Source organism: Cygnus atratus, chromosome 1 (genome assembly GCF_013377495.2).
Source record: "Cygnus atratus isolate AKBS03 ecotype Queensland, Australia chromosome 1, CAtr_DNAZoo_HiC_assembly, whole genome shotgun sequence".
NCBI lineage: Eukaryota > Metazoa > Chordata > Aves > Anseriformes > Anatidae > Cygnus > Cygnus atratus.
The window spans coordinates 135,828,139-135,845,121 of NC_066362.1; the positions used below are offsets into that span (position 1 = coordinate 135,828,139).

Genomic DNA, 16,983 nt, shown 5'->3' on the forward strand with positions numbered 1-16,983 from the left:
GGAATGGTTTGGGTTGGAAAGGACCTTAAAGATTGCCCTGTTCCAACCCCCCTGCCATGGGCAGGGACACCTCCCACCAGACCAGGTTGCCCAAAGCCCCATCCAGCCTGGCCTTGAACAACTCCAGGGATGGGGCATCCACAGCTTCCCTGGGCAGCCTGTGCCAGGGCCTCACCACCCTCAGACTAAAGAATTTCCTCCTTATATCTAATCTAAATCCACCCTGTTTCAGGTTAAAGCCATTTCCCCATGTCCTATCACTATACCCCCTAATGAAGAGTCCCTCTCCAGGGATTAAGTATCAGTGTAATAAGTGAAGATGAGAAAGAAGGTGGAATTTACCATATAGAAGATTGTCTGGTGACAAGACTTTAAACTTCCCTCTAAGATACCAGGTACTGGTCATTTTAACAGATACATACAGGCTGGTGCTGATCTTGCATCTCATGCAGTGTGGCTGCTCAGTGTTCGGTGCGTTCCCCAAGCTGCAGCACAGACATTCTTCCATACAAATTTCTGAAGTTTAGTAAAATTTTCTTTTTTTAACATCATGATGTAAATTAACCTTTTGTTTAAGCAGAAACAGTTAATAGTTACACAGAGGAGGAAAATAAGCCTGTATGTAGGAAAAGCAATTTCTTTGGGCCTGAATACAGGTAAATGTATGCCTTTGTGTGTAAATAAACTCTACTTTGATTAAGCAGGGAAGTGCTCTTTCTGTTTTTACTCTTCCTATTTAATCAACAATACCAGGAGAGAGAGAATCAGATCCCTGATTGCTATTGATGGCATATTGTAAACAGTTTGTGGAAAGACAATGCAGAACTAGGGCATGATTGATGTTGTGGGAAATGAAAAAGCAAGGAAAGACAGATGCAGAATTTAGTAAGGAAAAACCAGCTTTTACCTTGATTCCTCCTTGAGAAAAATACTTCAGCATAGTGCACGGATGTTTGTGATCTTACTTCTCGGAAGCAAAAACCCAACGAAAGACAGGCTGGCCACAAGCGAGATGGGCACAAGATCCAACACGCCAGTTGCAGGAAACCCCCTTGTTTTGCAATCAGAAACCCAGCCAGCGAAATCATGAGCATCAAGCCACTCAGTTTGTATGTAATGTATATTTTTGGTTGCTTTCTTTTCTTTAATCTGAAACAGTAGCAAAGGCTCCTGGGTTTGCACATCTGATAGATTAAAACCTATTTGCTACAGCTTTCAATTTGAGTGTGCAGTTACCAGGAAAATTTGCTGTCCACCTACAATTTTTGTGTAACAAATGCATGTTATAATCGATATATATATATATATTTTTTTCAAAGTAGCATCACTGCTGTAATGTGATTGATATAGGTAAACATACACACACTTTCAGGAGAGAAGTAACAGCATCAACTAACCCCTTCAAACACTTCCATGTTAAGTCCTGGATGTAGGAAATGACACTCCCCTCCCACAAGCTTAATGACATTTCAGAGTGTTATTTTATCTGTCTATACACATAAACATGCATATACGGTTACAATATATGCATTTTTTTAATTATTATTATGAGAGGTTGGATAAACTCTCTATAGTTTAGTGATCTAGACCTTATATAAATCTGCTTTGAAGTGAAGTCAGGGAGCAGAAGAACATCGTGCTGGGATATTGGAATAAAATGTTCTGCAGCGGTAAAGAAGCTTATCCTAAACTTATCAATTAACAGTCAAAATGACATATAGTGGGTCACTATATGATGTTCTTTTGCAAGTTTCCAGAAAAAAAAAAAAAAAAGAAAAAAAAAAGCGCCTCGTTTTAAGTAGCTTTAAAGACTGTAACTGTTCACTTGAGTTATTGGTTGGTTTGGATTAAGGTCTTTTACTAGATGAAAAGTAGTTGTTACAAAACAGGCTTAAATCTGAGTTTTAAAAGCTTCTTATGCATGTCAACTACCTATGTCATTTGATAATGCCATGCTGGTACTTAAAAGCATACTTTTACTCAAAAAAAATCAGAAACCCAGAAACTAAAAATATGCCTATCATATATACAAGCAGCGATATCCGAGTCCTTTATGTTAGGCTTATCATCATTAAATACTGAATGTAAATGGCTGGTATTACCGAAACAGCAGCAGCAGATTAGGAAACACCACAAAACCTAGTGTAATAGGAAATCTTACAATGCCCCATTTCTAACCAGCGTGCTCCCTGGGGATCCCGGTGTTATCGATCCGGCTGGAGCTGCCTCAGCTCTTGGGCCGCCAGCATAGTCAGCAACAACCACTTTGTTACTTATTTGTGAGTCTCTAGTGTCAGATTTTTTAAAATGGCTGATCTCTTGTTCTGCACTGTCTCACTGCGCAGCGGGATGTGATGATGATGTTGAGTTAAACTGCTGCCTTAATGGACTTGGCATTAGGCTATCAGAAGTAAGATATTATGTATAATCAGAAAGTTTATTGCCTTTTGATAACCTGAATTTCAATAATCTTATACTATATGTATAATTGGAATTGGACATATTTAGATAAGTCAGGAGGTGTATTCTTAACAACTCTCATGATGAGCTCTTGGCTTTCTCCAGTGTTTAAATTCTTTTTGTCAGCACAATGAACTGTCTAGGATAATTTCTAGTGCTTATATTTTAGTGGGTCAAAGTATAACTCTTGGACATTATATGGCTCATCACAGGCAAGTGTTAGAGAAGTGTAAGGTCTGCGCCTTGCTGAATCTTCTCTGCAGTGGCTCGTAAGGCAATTTGGCACTCTGACCACACCACAGTTTTCTTCTGTACCGACAAAAAGTGATTTGAAGAGTGAAGAGCAAAGCTCAGTGTGCTTCCAGGGACATGGATCATCCCAAGGACAAGAAATGAGAGGTGTTTTTTTTTCAGATGTCTCCTCTTATCTATGTCACGTGTGAGCTTGTCGTCAAGGATGGCAGGACCTCTTTATTCTTGTAGCATTCCCTTTCAAATTTTCAAATGCACCCATTTTGCGTCCTTTCCTTTCTTGCTCTTTCTAGCTTTTTACACAGTTGTGCTTTGTGCCTAGTAAATTAATGTAATGCTATGGAATAGCCAAAATCCCAACCATCACTGTGCAAGCCAAACATAAACAAGTTATATAACACTGCAACCACTCATTTATTAAAGTAAGTGGAAAATTCGAGGCATACGTAATCTTTTGGACAACTGACAGGCAGGTGTGATCAAGAGAACGGGGAACCCAGTGATTGTAGGCAGATAGAGAGACAGGTTTGTCAGGGTAATTAGAAAGCAAAGCGAGGCAGAATTGGGAAAAACGGACCGGACGCTGACTGCCGCGGGACAAGGAGAGGTAGCGGTGGTGGCAGCTGTGTCAGAGGAGGGACAAAAGGACAGCAGGGGCAGAGTGGGCTCGAGGTGCTGCTGGATGCCCTCCGATGCTCAGCAGCCCCTGGCACATTTGGTATAGACAGGAGGTAGCTCCAAGGGTGCTGGGCATCTCCTTGTTACCGAGGGTCGCCTGCCTTCTTCCTCCCACTGTGTGCTGTGGTCTGGGTGAGCAGCCAGCTGGAGCATTCATTTTTCAGTGAAGCTGAACCAGAGACTGACCCATCTCTAGCCCTTTCCACAACTCTCGTTTTGTGGCATCTGCGTATCTCCCTTTTCTCTGCATTTGCATTGTGTTTTGGCCTGATCTTCCCTCCAGCTCATGCTACACGTGTCTTTACCCATCGCTGCTTCCTCTCTCGTCAGCAGCAGCCTAGAGCCAGGCAGTCTGAGCACCCCGGACAGCCTGTGACAACTCACAGGGAATTGCTTTCCCTGTGCTCACTGCAGAGTGCTGTGGGCAGGAGATGCCCAAGGAGCCCAGGACGTCTGCACAGTGGAGCACGAAAGCAGCGCGGGTCCTAAAGATGACAGGCATCAGCTCCTGTCCTGAAGTCAATGGGCAAAATGGGAATGCATGAGGAAAAACACGCACATACACACATGTGGACAGACTGGGGCACAAACCCAGGTCACTTCAAGCTGCATGAAAAGTTCAAACCAGTTAATTACTGCTTTCTCTTGGCAGCAGCAGATGCCTTCCCTCACTCACCATGTAAAACACCAGCCGCAGCCCTGACCACACAAGCAGTTCTGCCTGGCACAATCCCGGACACTTTATCCCTCCTGCACCACTGCAGAACCTGACAGCCAAACTCCACCTCCCATCACCCTGCCGCCCACCCATCTGCAGAGCAAGCACTCCTTGATCGTAGCTTGTTGTCACCCGCTTGTCTGTGGCGTGTAGGATGTGTCACAGCCGGCGTCCCCAGGCACCAAGGCTCCCTGTGCCCACAGTGCTTGGTCACACCATTGCCTGAGGCTGCTTGGCGCGGATGGAGACAAGAGCAGCCGTCAGGGAAGTGCCAGCAGACGGCACAGGGGAGATCAGTGAGCCCTGGTGCTGCATCTCGAGTCCAACCAGCAGCAGTGGTGTCACAGCCATGCTTGTCTAAGATCACAGGCAAGGTTATGTGCACCTGGAAGCCCATCTGCTATTTTCTCCCCATGAACCTTGCCTCTTTTAATAGTGCTGTATGTGGTACCAAGTATTCTTGCAAGCAAATGCAGCAAAAATACAGGTGCAGATCAACTCATGATACCCAGCTTGTGAGGGGTGACTCTGCTTTTCTATTTCCTCCACATGAGAATGTTGCTAATCGAGTTTCTGATGAAAGCCATGTTTATCTTACAATATTGCTAAGGGAGAGATCATGGAGAGATGAAGGGCCAGGTGCCATGGAAAACTCTTGTTTGGGACCATAATCACCTTATTGACTGTTGGCCGAACCTTTGCAAAATCCTCTTAAATATGGGTTGGGCAGTGTTGCACACACTATTCCACAGGCGCTTGCAGGCACTGCTGTACAAACACTGAAATAACCACACTGCAGGTATTGACAAAGGGTATCTTTTTACACAACTGCACTGTCAACAAAGCCATTTCTATAGCGGGCACGATTAATCTTTTTTATTATTATTACTTTTCTTCCCAACAGCATTACTTTATTCATGCTGGACCACTGCCAGGCAACCTGTCTTGTAGAAATCTGTCTGAGATCCTTCCGTTCCTCTCCCACCTTGATTAATGCCAACAGCTCTGTGCCACTTTGTTGCAACAACTTCTCCCTTGCCCCATCTAAGACATTAGGGAATGTATTAGCCAGCATCAGACCTAGTAGGGTAACTGGACACCCTGCTGGTATTTTGCTCAGATTTCACCATGGAAGTCACTCCCTGTTTTGCTCTAGTCTGAGTGCAGGTTTTTGTTGTTTCCTTCTGTTTTGTAAATATTCTGGTCCTTACCCCACAGATGCTTAGCTTCCCTTATGTGCAGATCTTCTCAAAGGGCTCTTAAAACTCCATGTATGATAATCAATCGGTATTCTTTTATATACTTATGGATGTTTTCAAATAAAGTCAAAGAAATGCATGAGAACCGATTTTCCACTGCTGAAATAAGGCTGGTTAATCCTTGCCATATCTAGGCTTTCCAGCTATTTTGTTATTCTTTCAGCAAATTCACCAATTAAAGTTGCCGAGTACAATTTGTAGGCCACTAATAACCCTAATCATTTCTAAGTATATCCACTGTTTTGATGTATTTTATGACAGAAGCTATTTTTAACAAAAGCTCTTCCATTTCTGTTACACCTCACCTACTTTATACTTAGGTTCCTTCAGAAGTACCGTATGCAAGCACACGTGCTTGGGGATTTTATTTTGTTCTACATTATCGGCTCTTTTCTGCCTTCTGTCTCTTCGGTCTCCTAGTCTTGCCTGAACGGCAGGCAATAGCAGCAGGGGAAGTTGCTCAGATCCTACCTGACACGGAGCAGGGGTGCTGCGGGGAGCAAACCCAGCCCCGGCTGCTCACGCTGCAGGCTTTGCAGACCAGGTACGACCTAACAGCGTGACAAGTGCCGAGCACGACGATGCACAAGTACGCATGATGATGCTGCAGGGCCAGTCACTTTAAAAAAAGCTCAGCAAGAGGAATCAGCGCAGCATGCTTCTTGCATAATAGGTTGGTGGCTTGCACATTTGGCTGAAGAGAGGAGGTTGTTCCCGTTCGAGGACTCTATTAGCTATTAATAGTCCATATCTTCACCCTATTCTTCTCCAGTCTAAAAAGCGTACGCTGTTCAGGGAATACAGACTGGGACTCTGTCCCCTCTTTCCCATGAACTTACCATCAGTGCTGGGCTACAAAACTCCAATTTCTTGTGTTTACTCTGTTCTTGGGCTTCACTTCCTTATCACTACTGGCACACTGACAAGGGTTGTTTTTTCCTAATGAGACCATTTTCTTGAAAAGTGAAATATGTGAAAAAGATTGAGAGGGGTCAAAAACCTTTCTGGATTACAGGCAAATGCAGTAGCACTAATGCAGGTTCACAGAGGGTTGTTTGTAGACCCATCCCTCATGCTACTAAATAAAAATAAATGCATCCCATTAGATGATTGCCCACGGTATGGGTGTCTGCTCTCAATCCCAGGGACTTCCCACTGCATAGCTGTGGACAGCTGTCCTCTTGGCAAAGGCTAATTTGTTTTCCAGGTAGCACCCTCCCCAAGTTGCTGAAGAGGTCCCTGAGAACTGAGTCTTCTGTATGATCATGCTAGGCTCAAATGCCTACTATCTGGCAAGTCTAGTTTGGGGGTACCTAAAACGACTCTTTTTTTGCATAGAGGAAAAAATATGAGCATGCAGCCTGTCAAAATGGTATGCAGGTACTCAAAACCCCACATGAATTGCAGACAACAATCCCAACTGACTGTTTCCCATCACTGCCTAATCTTGTGAGCACCTCCCTACTGAACCTGAAAGCTCCTCGGGCATTTAACTTTATTCACCCACACATGTTCAGGAAGATAGGCACTTATCTCTTGCCTCAAGTTCTACTGCAATCCAGCTTAGGAACAGAGGCATTTAAATCCCTTTCAGAAGCCTGAAAAATTAGCAGCAGTCAGAATTATGTCTCACGTCTTCCGGTGCGGGCCACCAGCTTTGACGTACGTGCGAAATGCAAAGAGCACGTCTCGAAGTGAGCAAGGAAGTGGAATTCTGGATGTCACCGCCTGAGAGGGATTGATGAGACACCGCTTGCCTCTCAAGAGGCTGCCTCACTGTTATGCCATGCTCAGGCAAAAAGCATGGCCAGCCTCTCCCACTGAACCTGCACCTCTGTGTGGTGAATACAGAGAGTCGATGACTCGTTCTCATCTCAAAGGGAGTCAAACTCATGTACCTGGGAAAGACGTGCTGCCTGGGGGATCGTCATGGAACAAAACAAGAAATGGGCCTATCCTCCTTTTGCTCCCCATGCTGTCCACTCCACGCCAGAGTGTTTGAACTGCTAGGCCAACCTTGGATTCACTTCTGTGTGCTCTGGTATGGCCCTATGCCTCTTGTGTTCCTGGCTGCGCAGGCTCTCAGCTGCATCACCTCACCACCCGTGATACCTTATGGTTGCTGATTATGCCATTCTGCTGGGAAGTTTGAGCTCAGGGTTTAATTAAGAGTCTAGAAACATCACCCACTTCCTTTCTTACGGCTTTATGCATCTTTATGCAAAATGTGGGTGGAAGTGCTATGATCACATACCACTTCATTACTGCCAGTCCTGCAGGAGGGATGGATCAGCTGGAGCAAGTGTGGATGGAGTATTCCTAGTATTTCCAATGACTTTTCCAAGAGGCTATCTGCGCTCTAACCACAGGCTGTCTTTGCCTGCTGGCTGTGTGAGTTCACTGTTGCAGTCAGCGGAAAGAGGGAAGCACTCAAAGCACCTCAAAGGAAGCAGTCATCTTCTGCAGGTCTTCAGAAGTGCCTTTCGCTGGCCACTGTCTGTATAGGAAAGCTGAGACAATTAGATTACTACTTTCGTCCCTTCCAGGGCTCAGACATCTAAATTTCACTGAGGTAATAATGTCTCAGTGAGGTATCTAAAGTAGATGGACAAGATTCCAGCCCAAAGACTCAAAGCTTCACAGCTAATGATCGTAAGGGAAAAAAAAACCAAAAAAACAAACAAAAAAACCCAAACAACCAGCATATCAATAAGAAAAAAAGATAACTACAGAAAAACAAGGAAAAGGAAGTATCAGTTAAAACTACAATGTATCATAATACACTAATTGAGAAGAATCGAAGACATAGAGACTTTCTTAATGTTATTGTTTCTCCTCTACTTCGCATCCCATCAGCCTTTAGAAGAAATAAATGGTGCTCAGACAAATTTTCCTCAATCCTTCTATGAATCATGGAGGGTTGGAAATAATTTTAACACTGAAAGAAGTAGTAGGACCAGTAAGAACATAATCTTGACCCATCAGTTGTTCCCCCCCTTGGTCTAATTTTTGCATAGCACTGTCTGAAAAAGGACAGAAGAGCATTTATTTCCATGGCTTGAATGTGCATTAATTGATTTTATTATACTAGAAAACCTGAGAAAGCATGGCGTATTTATATAAAGATCGCATAAATGCACTGTAGGCAAGTTTCACAGTTTAAAGTTACAAAGAGCTTTCATTAATGCTGTAGTTCTGAGAATAGGCTGTAAAGAGTCCTCAGCATAAAGGAGTCAGGACTTGATTTTTACTGAGATAAGTTGAAAGAATAATACACCTTTTCTGAACGTCAGTGTTTCTTCTTTCATGTCTTTTTGTGATGCTCTTCCTACCACGGCGTGCATGGCTGAGAACAATATACATTAAGAACGAAACCTTCATTGATGTGACTGCGTGATGTCGTTTATTATTTATGCTTGCATAATCCAGCGTGTTAATAAAAAGAGAAGAAATTCAGAGATACATAACATTAAATGCTTGTTTTTGTCCCGGAGCAACTACAGAGTCTGCTTTGACTTTATGCATATATTTCCGAGAGCAGACAGAAAGCCAGTTCTGTTGAGCGATCTGATCTGACACAGAAGAAGTCGTATTGCTGTGTGTTTTTCTAGAAAGTGAGTTTGTTTTTTTTTTGTTTTAAGGGGAGGAGGAGATGACACTTGAAAGCACCCCCAAAACTTTGCGTGGCTCCTCATAGACGAAGCGTTACTTACGGGTTGAAATCGAGCACAGGGGTAAAAGCGTCCTCTCGCGGGACTGCTGTTGACAGTTTTAGCTCGGTGCCAGGGCTGAAGAACATCTATGTTAGTGGAACAACACAGCCAAAATCCCCCCTGAGCGCCGCCCGTCCCTCAGCCACACCTGCAGTCGGTCAGAAAGACCATCAGGGCGGGCTCCCCGCTGCCTCAAGCCCTCTCCGCCTTTACCACAGGGCCGAGGGGCTGACATTGGTGCAGGGTTTGGGCTTTGGGGTTCGGTCTCCGGGCTGCCCCCCACCTCCGCGGCGGACCCGTCCCTTCCCTTCCCTTCCCTCCCTCCCTTCCCTTCCCTTCCCCCGCCGCACATGCCCAGAAGGGCGGGAGCCGCGGCGCGGCCGTGACAGCGGCGCCTCCCTCCCTCCCGTCCCTCCGTCCCTCCTTCCCTTCCCTTCTCCCTTCCCTCCTTCCCTCCCTCCTCCCCTGCCCTTCCGCTGGGTGGGTGCCGCCGGAGCCGCCGCCGGAGCCGCCCCCGGCCCGCCGCCGGAGCCCCGCCGCGCCACGCAGCCGGCCGGGCGCCTTCCCCTGGTCTCCGCGGGGCGGGAGGAGGCAGCCATGTCGCTATTGTCTGCGCTGCTGCCCCTGCTCGCCGTCTACCGCGCCGGCATCGCCGCCATCCTGCGGCAGCTGGGCCGCCGCCGCTGCCCCCCGCCCGCAGGTGAGCACCGCGCCCGGACACCGCGGCGGCGCCCCGAGCGCGGAGCGGGGTAGACCTGGCCGCCGCCGCCTCCCCGCCGAGCCCCAGCGGGGCCGCCGCGACCTTGGGGGCGCTGGGGCCGCCGTGCCCCGCCGGGCTCCTCCCCGCCGCCGGCCGCCCCCCGGCCGCGGGGTGTGGCGGGGGCCGGGCCGCAGCCGGAGGGCCCCGCTGCGGCTTCGCTACGTTTATTATTATTACTATTATTTCATTTTTTTTTTCCTTCCGGCCGCTTTGCCTCAGAGCGGGGACTGCCGGGTCCAGCCCCAGGTAAGGCGCTGTGAGGGCGGGTGGCGGTGGGGGGCTGCCCCTGCCCGGCCCCTCGCCCTGCAGCCCTGGCTGTCAGGAGCCTTCTCCCGGGGACTGGGGGTTAGTTATGGCTGAGGAGCTGCGCTTTCGCTTTTTTATCTCTCTTTTTTTTTTTTTTTTTTTTTTAATTTTTGGTTCGCAGCATGCTTAGTAATAACTCTTCTTTTTTTTATTATTATTTTTTTTATTTTTTTCTGTCCTGTAACATTGACAAAGGAAGCTTTGAGTTTGCCAGGAAGCGAAGATCTGAATTTCCTCTTCCCTCACGTTGCTCTAGAAGAGGTTAGCGCGCTTCTGGTCTTAACAAACTTACGGTGAGCCGCACGTCCGTATGGACCCGTGCGGCGTCCTCAGACCTCAGCCTAAAACTCCATAAAGTCAGTGAGTGCCTCTAACTTCCTCCGCTTAGCAGCCAGGGAGCCTCTGTGGAGCTGCTGGTAGCTTTAACAAGAGGAACGGTGGAGGAAAAGGGAGCTGGCGTGGTGTCTGAGCAGGCAGGTGAGGCAGACAGGAGATGTTTGCAGCGAGTGTCCGGAGCAGTGGGACGAGCGAGCTGCGCAGTGAGCGCGTTTGTGTGCGTTGTGTCGCACGTGGCCTCGTGGGTAGCGCTTCCTCTAATTTTCTTCACTCCTGGCAGCTCTGCAGGAGGCTGGGATTCTCCTTTCTCTTTCTCAAAATGCAGAGATAAAGAAGGGAAACAAGCAGAAGAACCCTAACGACAGAAAGGCAGATGTGCGTACAGTTTGAAGTCATCTGAGCATTTTTCTAGCATTAGTTTCTCTTGGCAGAGTAAAACCGGGTATTGTGCCTCGGGTGCGTAACACTTTCCAAATCTTTTTCGAACCAAGGAGAAACAGCGTGATGAAAATGTGACCCGAGCGTTTTGGTGCTGTTACGTTCTTGACTATATTAAAAAAAATGTTGAATTTGGAAATGCCAGATTAAGGCAGCAAACATACCACCAGGGAAACGTCAGCTGGCCCGAGTAGGACTGGGACAGATTTGACAGAACTGGAAAGCTTTCCTTCAGTCCTGACTCAGGGTGGTTACTTCCAAGGACAAGTAGTTTCCTCCTTATACAGTTGTTTGTGCACAGTTCCCTCTTGGCAGTTGCCTGCTGCCTTGCTTTGACTTGGTTTGTCTAGCCAGGGCTTCAAAAATGAGCCAGCTTGTCAACAGGGATGTTTTCACCTAGATTAGCTGTGTTTTCATGCAGTAATTTCAAAATCAGGACTGCAGCGTGACAAAAAGCGAAAGTGTTTATTGCAATATGCTTAATTAAAGCTTGGATCAGTTAACTCTGCTTACTGTAAGAAGTCGCCAAGTAACTTTTCAAGGCAGGAGTCCCAAAAGCATTGAAGTGCCAGTGTTTTGGGCTGCCCGTGTTTCTCCAAGGGGCTGTCCTTAGCTCTCAGAAACGCCTGCGCTCGCTGGCAGCAGTAGCTGCCAGAGGATCTTCCAGGGGAGAGAGGCAAAGGAAGAAGGGCTGGGAAGTGCTGGTGGTGCAGGGAGCCGCGTCTCCCGTCCTGACTCCTTGGCCTCGATTTCCCCATCCCAGTGCCCCGGTCGTGCTGCAGCACCGGAGCAGCCCCGTTGCAGAGGTGGCACAGCGGAGGGATGGCTGGGAGCTCATCCTCGGGCTCTGTGCTGGTGAGTGAAGGCAGCGACGAGGTCTGGTGTAAACCCAGCCCTTCTGTCTCCGAGGTGTGTGGTTAGTTTTCTAAGAAGAGCTTGCTTTCTAGTGCTTACCAGAGAGATTTTCAGGATTTCAATTCAGAGTAAACCAAACTAGGTCTTTTTCTCTTTACCGAGACTTAGTCAAAGTTGTGTGCCCTTGGCACATACACTTTAGCCTGTCTTTTTGAAAGTGAGCATCTTTTCTGCCGCATCTTACTGGGCTTCTTCTCGTTTTTATAGATGGGATTCGAGACAGCTTTTTTTTTTTGGGAGAGGGAAAAGTTTGAGCTCTGGAGTCTAGATTCAGTGCAAAAAGTTAATAATTGCTTTGAGTTGTGAACTGAAAAGATCCAACTCTTCACTCTGAAAGCGTAGCCACCACCAGCCACTGCCCCCGATCAGATCAGGAAACTTTATCTGAAGTTCTGATCTTGGAGCACAGGGAAGGCGAATCCAAAGCTGGGAGGATAAGCGGGGCACAATCAGCGATTGTATCACTAAGAAAAAGCAGTGTGCAGAAGTAAAGGGGAAGAGGCTATTTATGCTCCGAACAATTTTCCAAGCACGAATCACATATGCGGCATACCTGCAGGTGGCTGGTGTAAGCTGGGTTAGCTAGTGCTGTGGCGAGACCCTCTGCTGACCCGTATCGGCAGGGGCAGGCGACTCGCGTAGCCCAGAACAAAAGCAGTCGCATAGGTTACCGGGTGCGCCTGCTCACGGCAAGCACGTGGCCTCCAGTTCCTCTTCATGGGACAGGTTCGCACTGTTCTGTTCAAATTGGGTGCATCGACCTGAGGCAGGAGAGGCGACACGTCTTGTCCTCAGAGCCAAAATAATCAGGCGACACAACAGAGCAGTGAGCCTCGACATACGATGAGTACAGGGTTTGAGAGACTGCCCCGTGTAGTCCTTCGGTGGCTGGACCGACCAGGCTGCCCAGCACGGGAGGCATCCTGATACCACAGTGGGGAAACGTGAGGCTTTGGCTGTTAGTCTCTTTGGGGGGAGAGAGCTAACCATCCGGAGCTTCAGCTGTTGCTTAATGCTTTGCTTTCCCTCTTTGATATCTGATTATGCTCTTTGCTTATTGCTGGCAAAAACTAGTCTTTTATTTCTACAATAAATCACTGCAAGTCTGGTATTGCCTCACGTATCATTTTGTTGTTTGGTATCCATAGAACCCTTGTTGTATAACAAGTGTTCAGTGGACGAAACAACTCATAGTTTCACTAGAAATTACTGTTCCGATGTTCCTTGCAATGCTTCAATTTGATTAAAAAAAAAAAAGTCCTGTTTGTATAAAGATCTCAATATAATCAGCTTTTAAAAATGAAAACTCTAATGAGTGAATTGCCAAAAGATGAACTAACTTTAATTGTAACACCAGGCTATTAACTCTGGAAATGCGGTCACTGAAAGTCATCTTACTGATGAATTACAAACAGTTTTCATGTACTAATAACTCCTTTTGGAAGTTTAAAAGCTTCTCAAGGAACTTATTTGGCGTTTTCCTCCTGCCTTTTGTCTTCTGTATATGTGGTTTGATTGAAATTTGGTAGGGGAAGACTACATGCTGAGCATTTTGCAGTTTGGAAGTCGTAGTCGTTAAGTTTGGTATTTGTGATGTGTAGAAAACCGGCTTTGACGAAGGCGGCAGTGAGTGGAAGTCCAGAAGACCTTAAAGCTGATTGATAGCCTTCTTAAAAGTGATTGAAATATCATATACATGTATTTTAATTTGCCCCAATTTCTAGTTAATCAGTATCATAATTTGCACCATGTCTATTTATAATTGATCGTGAAATATTAATTTGAGAACATGCATCTCTTAATTTTAATTCCTGCGCTGAAGGCTTCTACTTTATATGCCTAAAGCATAAGAACAGACTAAACACTTCCTGCTCACAGGCGTACCAACTCCAGGTTTTAAAACATCCAGTTCCAGAGGTGGGCAAAGAAACCATCAGGCAGGAAAGATTGATGGTAGGCAAAAATTAACTTGCACCTAGTACTTAATCCCTCTCCCCACGCAGGCCCATCAGAGAGCTGTTGAGGTAGTTCTGAAAGTTAGGAAAGACAACTTTTATGGTTACCTCTGTGCCGAATGAGGCAAGGGTTCTGCCAAAGCGATACGGTGTAATTACAGCCTGTGTCACTGCTGCGTGTGCACAAGGGGGCAGAGCGAAGGTGGCTGCGCACCTGGCGTGTCCCAACATCCAAATCCCTGCTTTCACAACCCAGCGCCCGCTTTGGACGTCGTTTCTCTGCCAGTGAGGAAACCGAGCTCTGTCTGCCGCCAGCACAGCGCCTGTGCCCTCTGTCGTGGGGCCGAGCCTTTGGCCTCTGGCCCTGCCGACCTCAGGAGGATGAGAGCGGTCTGGAGCTGAAGAGCAGGGCTGCGGGAAGCAGCCTGGCCTGCCCCAGAGCATGCCAGGAAACCTGGCCTTCTTTCTCCTCTTCCTCCTCTTGATGCCAGCCCCAACGCCAGCAGATGTTGAAGGACTGTCCCCAGGCCAGCAGCGCTGGAAAGCCCCGGCCCCAGAGCATGGCGGTGGTTTTGGCCTGGCTGCACGTGTGGGAGGAAGAGGAGAAGGAGGGCAGCAGCTCCTCCGAATCCATGCTCTGTCGCGGTGTGGGTGGGAATTCAAGGGAGAAGGTGAAGGCGCTGCCATAGCCTGAAGGCTTTCTGTTTGTGGGGAGGGTTTGCAGCGGACCAAAGCGCTGCTGTTTTGTTACAGGGGAAGGGTAGGTGAGCTGAAGGAGAGGGCCTCTGCCAGCCGCCTGTGCGACACGCACCACTTCCTTCAGAAGGATATGCGAGTGCTCTTATTTATTTTTTTAACCATACTGCCAGCTACACTGCACACCACTTGAGGAGAGGCAGGGATGATTAGTAGTTTACATTAGAGCTATTATGGCAAGTTGGAATTGGTTTACAGCCTTGCAACAAAAGCTGCATTACGTTGACATGTCCTTAACCGTGGCAATGCTACTGGGTGCCACTAGTGCCAAGTGCCAGATCTATTTAAAAATGATGGTAAAGCTGTAACATCCATAAGAGTGAAGGGTGGGGAGAGTCTGTAACGCTCCCTTGCTCTGAAATAACTTGTGTTTTATCAGTCTGTGATGAACTTTTTATGGTCCCAGGGGTGTCATACTAATTTTAAATACTAAGGAGGAATCAATTCCATTATTACAGTGCCTTCCTCCTTGCTTTTAGGAACTGCCATGTAATTGCAAAGGAAACTGTAAGATTTAGTGAAATGCCAGGAGCCTTTACGCCTTCTCGAGATGCCGTGTCATGGAGTGAAGTGGAGGACACCGAAAGCAATAAGGACACATACTGATATGACACATCTTGTCGATACGCTGTGATACTGTAGCAGGGCTACATCATTATATGTCATACCACTTTGTCATTCAGAATCACCAGTTTTGGTGAGATTGCATACATTGGTGCTGTTAACATGCATATTTTTAGAATTATGCAGCATTACTCTGTTGATTCAGTAGTTTATCCTGGCAACTTAAAAAGTACTGAATGAATCACAGTAGAGGGCATATGAGTAGTCAACCCCCTCTACTTCCCCCCAGATTAAAAAAGGTTTGCACGCAGAAGTAAATCTTAAGATATCAATAGTGAAAACAAAACAAATAAAATACCTGCCCTGCACCTCCCGTGCTAAGTCTAAACCAACAGCTGTGCTTAAATAAATATATTTAGTCTTGGTAAACCTGTCTTTGGTTTTTCATTCAAGCAATTCATGAAGTGCTGCAAAATACCTTCTGCAGCTCAGAGGGAAAATATCTTTTCTCTGGGATGCTTGTCAACAGAGGAGAAAGTGCTGGCAGAGCTGCACCCATAAATTTTTGGGGGATACTCCCCTACAGCAAGTTTGGAAAAGTCAGATGCTTTCTTCCTCCCCCAGCCAGCTGGTCGTCTTATTGCCCAGGGATTCCTGAGTTTTGGCACAGAGGCAGCTCCCGATGAGCAGAGAAGGGAGCTGTCACGTTGCTTTCGGGCTGGCTGCAGGAATCTTCTTTCAGTTTCTCTTCTGCTGTCTTCCCCCGGGTCTTCACAGAGGAGGTCACGGCAGTGCTGGCTGATGGCTTCCTTCTCCCTCCCGCCCCTGGCGAAGGGCTGCTTGCTGCGGCTGGGCTGGTGCTGGGGGAGAAAGGGAGAAGTGTCGGGGTGCAGTCGTGCTGCCGGGTGGCTTTTGGGTACAGAGGAATAAGCTCTGGCAGGTGGCTGCCTGCGCTGTGTGCGGAGACGCTGTAGGCCTCAAATAGTAGTTGCATGTGGCTGTTTGCGCAAGAAGTGTTTTCCTGCACAGATATTTAGGTACAGATTGCTAAGCCTTGCCTTCTCACCATCTTCTTCTCTATCGTGTCGCCCCCATCCCCATGCCAACTTCTTTAGTCTTTTGAGGAAAAGACGGCCAAATTATTTTCCAGCTGATGTGGTTAATAACTTCTTTGGTGCTTTCCTGACTGCCTTTTCCTGTCATTATAATGCAGTGTTATTCCAGGAACCGAGACTGTGAACTAGCACTTCAGGAGGTTGCTTTGGTTTCTGAAAGAGACGGACAGGAAAGGTGTCAGAGGCGTGTTGTTGATCTGCATGCAGGTTCAAATTTTGCTTCCTTTTGTTTCTGTCAGAAAACATCTTTACATTTCAGAGGAGCAGATTAATGCCATAATTTGCATCACAGCTTTCTTTTCTTTCTTTTTTTTTTTTTTTTTTCAAAGCAAACCCTGAGACAGTTAGCTCGAGCTAACACAGCTTCTTTCAAAACAAACAAACAATAAAACCTTTGCTCCTTTCAGTATCAGGTTTCATTTGAAATAAACGTTCGTAGTGAAGTTCAGAAACCCTTAGGCAAGAGGATGTTAGTTCAGCCCTAACTATAACTTAGGGGCCTAGGGGACAGGAAAACACCATAGCAAATGGTCTGGCTTGTGTGACAATAATGTGTGAACTGTGTGGCAATTGTTACGCTTCCTCTACCGAAAATTATGTAATTCCAGAAACAAGATTTACTCAGATCTTCTAGCTCAGTTTCACAGCAAAATGTGCTGTATTAAAAAACCTTTTTAATTTTTGACATTTTAACGGGCTTCTTGTAGGTCACCCTTCCTGCAAATCTCATCTTTAAATTTGCAAATGTAATTAGTAAG

At 46.7% G+C, this 16,983-nt stretch overlaps 2 protein-coding genes across 7 annotated transcripts in view; both read left to right on the plus strand.

Moving 5' to 3' along the window:
- Positions 1-16,983, plus strand: part of ZBED1 (zinc finger BED-type containing 1) — a 54,879-nt gene that overhangs the window by 33,123 nt on the left and 4,773 nt on the right. The window contains exons 1-2 of one of the 5 annotated variants that reach the window (XM_035542088.1): positions 16,329-16,432; positions 16,933-16,983. The exons of 1 other annotated variant lie outside the window; for it this stretch is intronic. The gene's annotated coding sequence lies outside the window, so the exon portion shown is untranslated. Of the gene's footprint in view, positions 1-9,630; positions 9,781-10,065; positions 10,087-16,322; positions 16,433-16,932 lie in introns of those variants that run through there. 3 more of the 5 variants (XM_035542084.2, XM_035542085.2, XM_035542089.1) reach the window with 3 other exon arrangements.
- DHRSX (dehydrogenase/reductase X-linked) overlaps positions 9,638-16,983 on the plus strand; it is a 168,435-nt gene continuing 161,089 nt past the window's right edge. Inside the window, exons 1-2 of one of the 2 annotated variants that reach the window (XM_035542090.2) lie at positions 9,652-9,780; positions 10,060-10,086. In XM_035542090.2, coding sequence (XP_035397983.1) covers positions 9,678-9,780; positions 10,060-10,086 — 130 coding nt within the window. In that variant the 5' untranslated portion in view covers positions 9,652-9,677. Of the gene's footprint in view, positions 9,781-10,059; positions 10,087-16,983 lie in introns of both variants that reach the window. The other variant, XM_035542092.2, reaches the window with a different exon arrangement.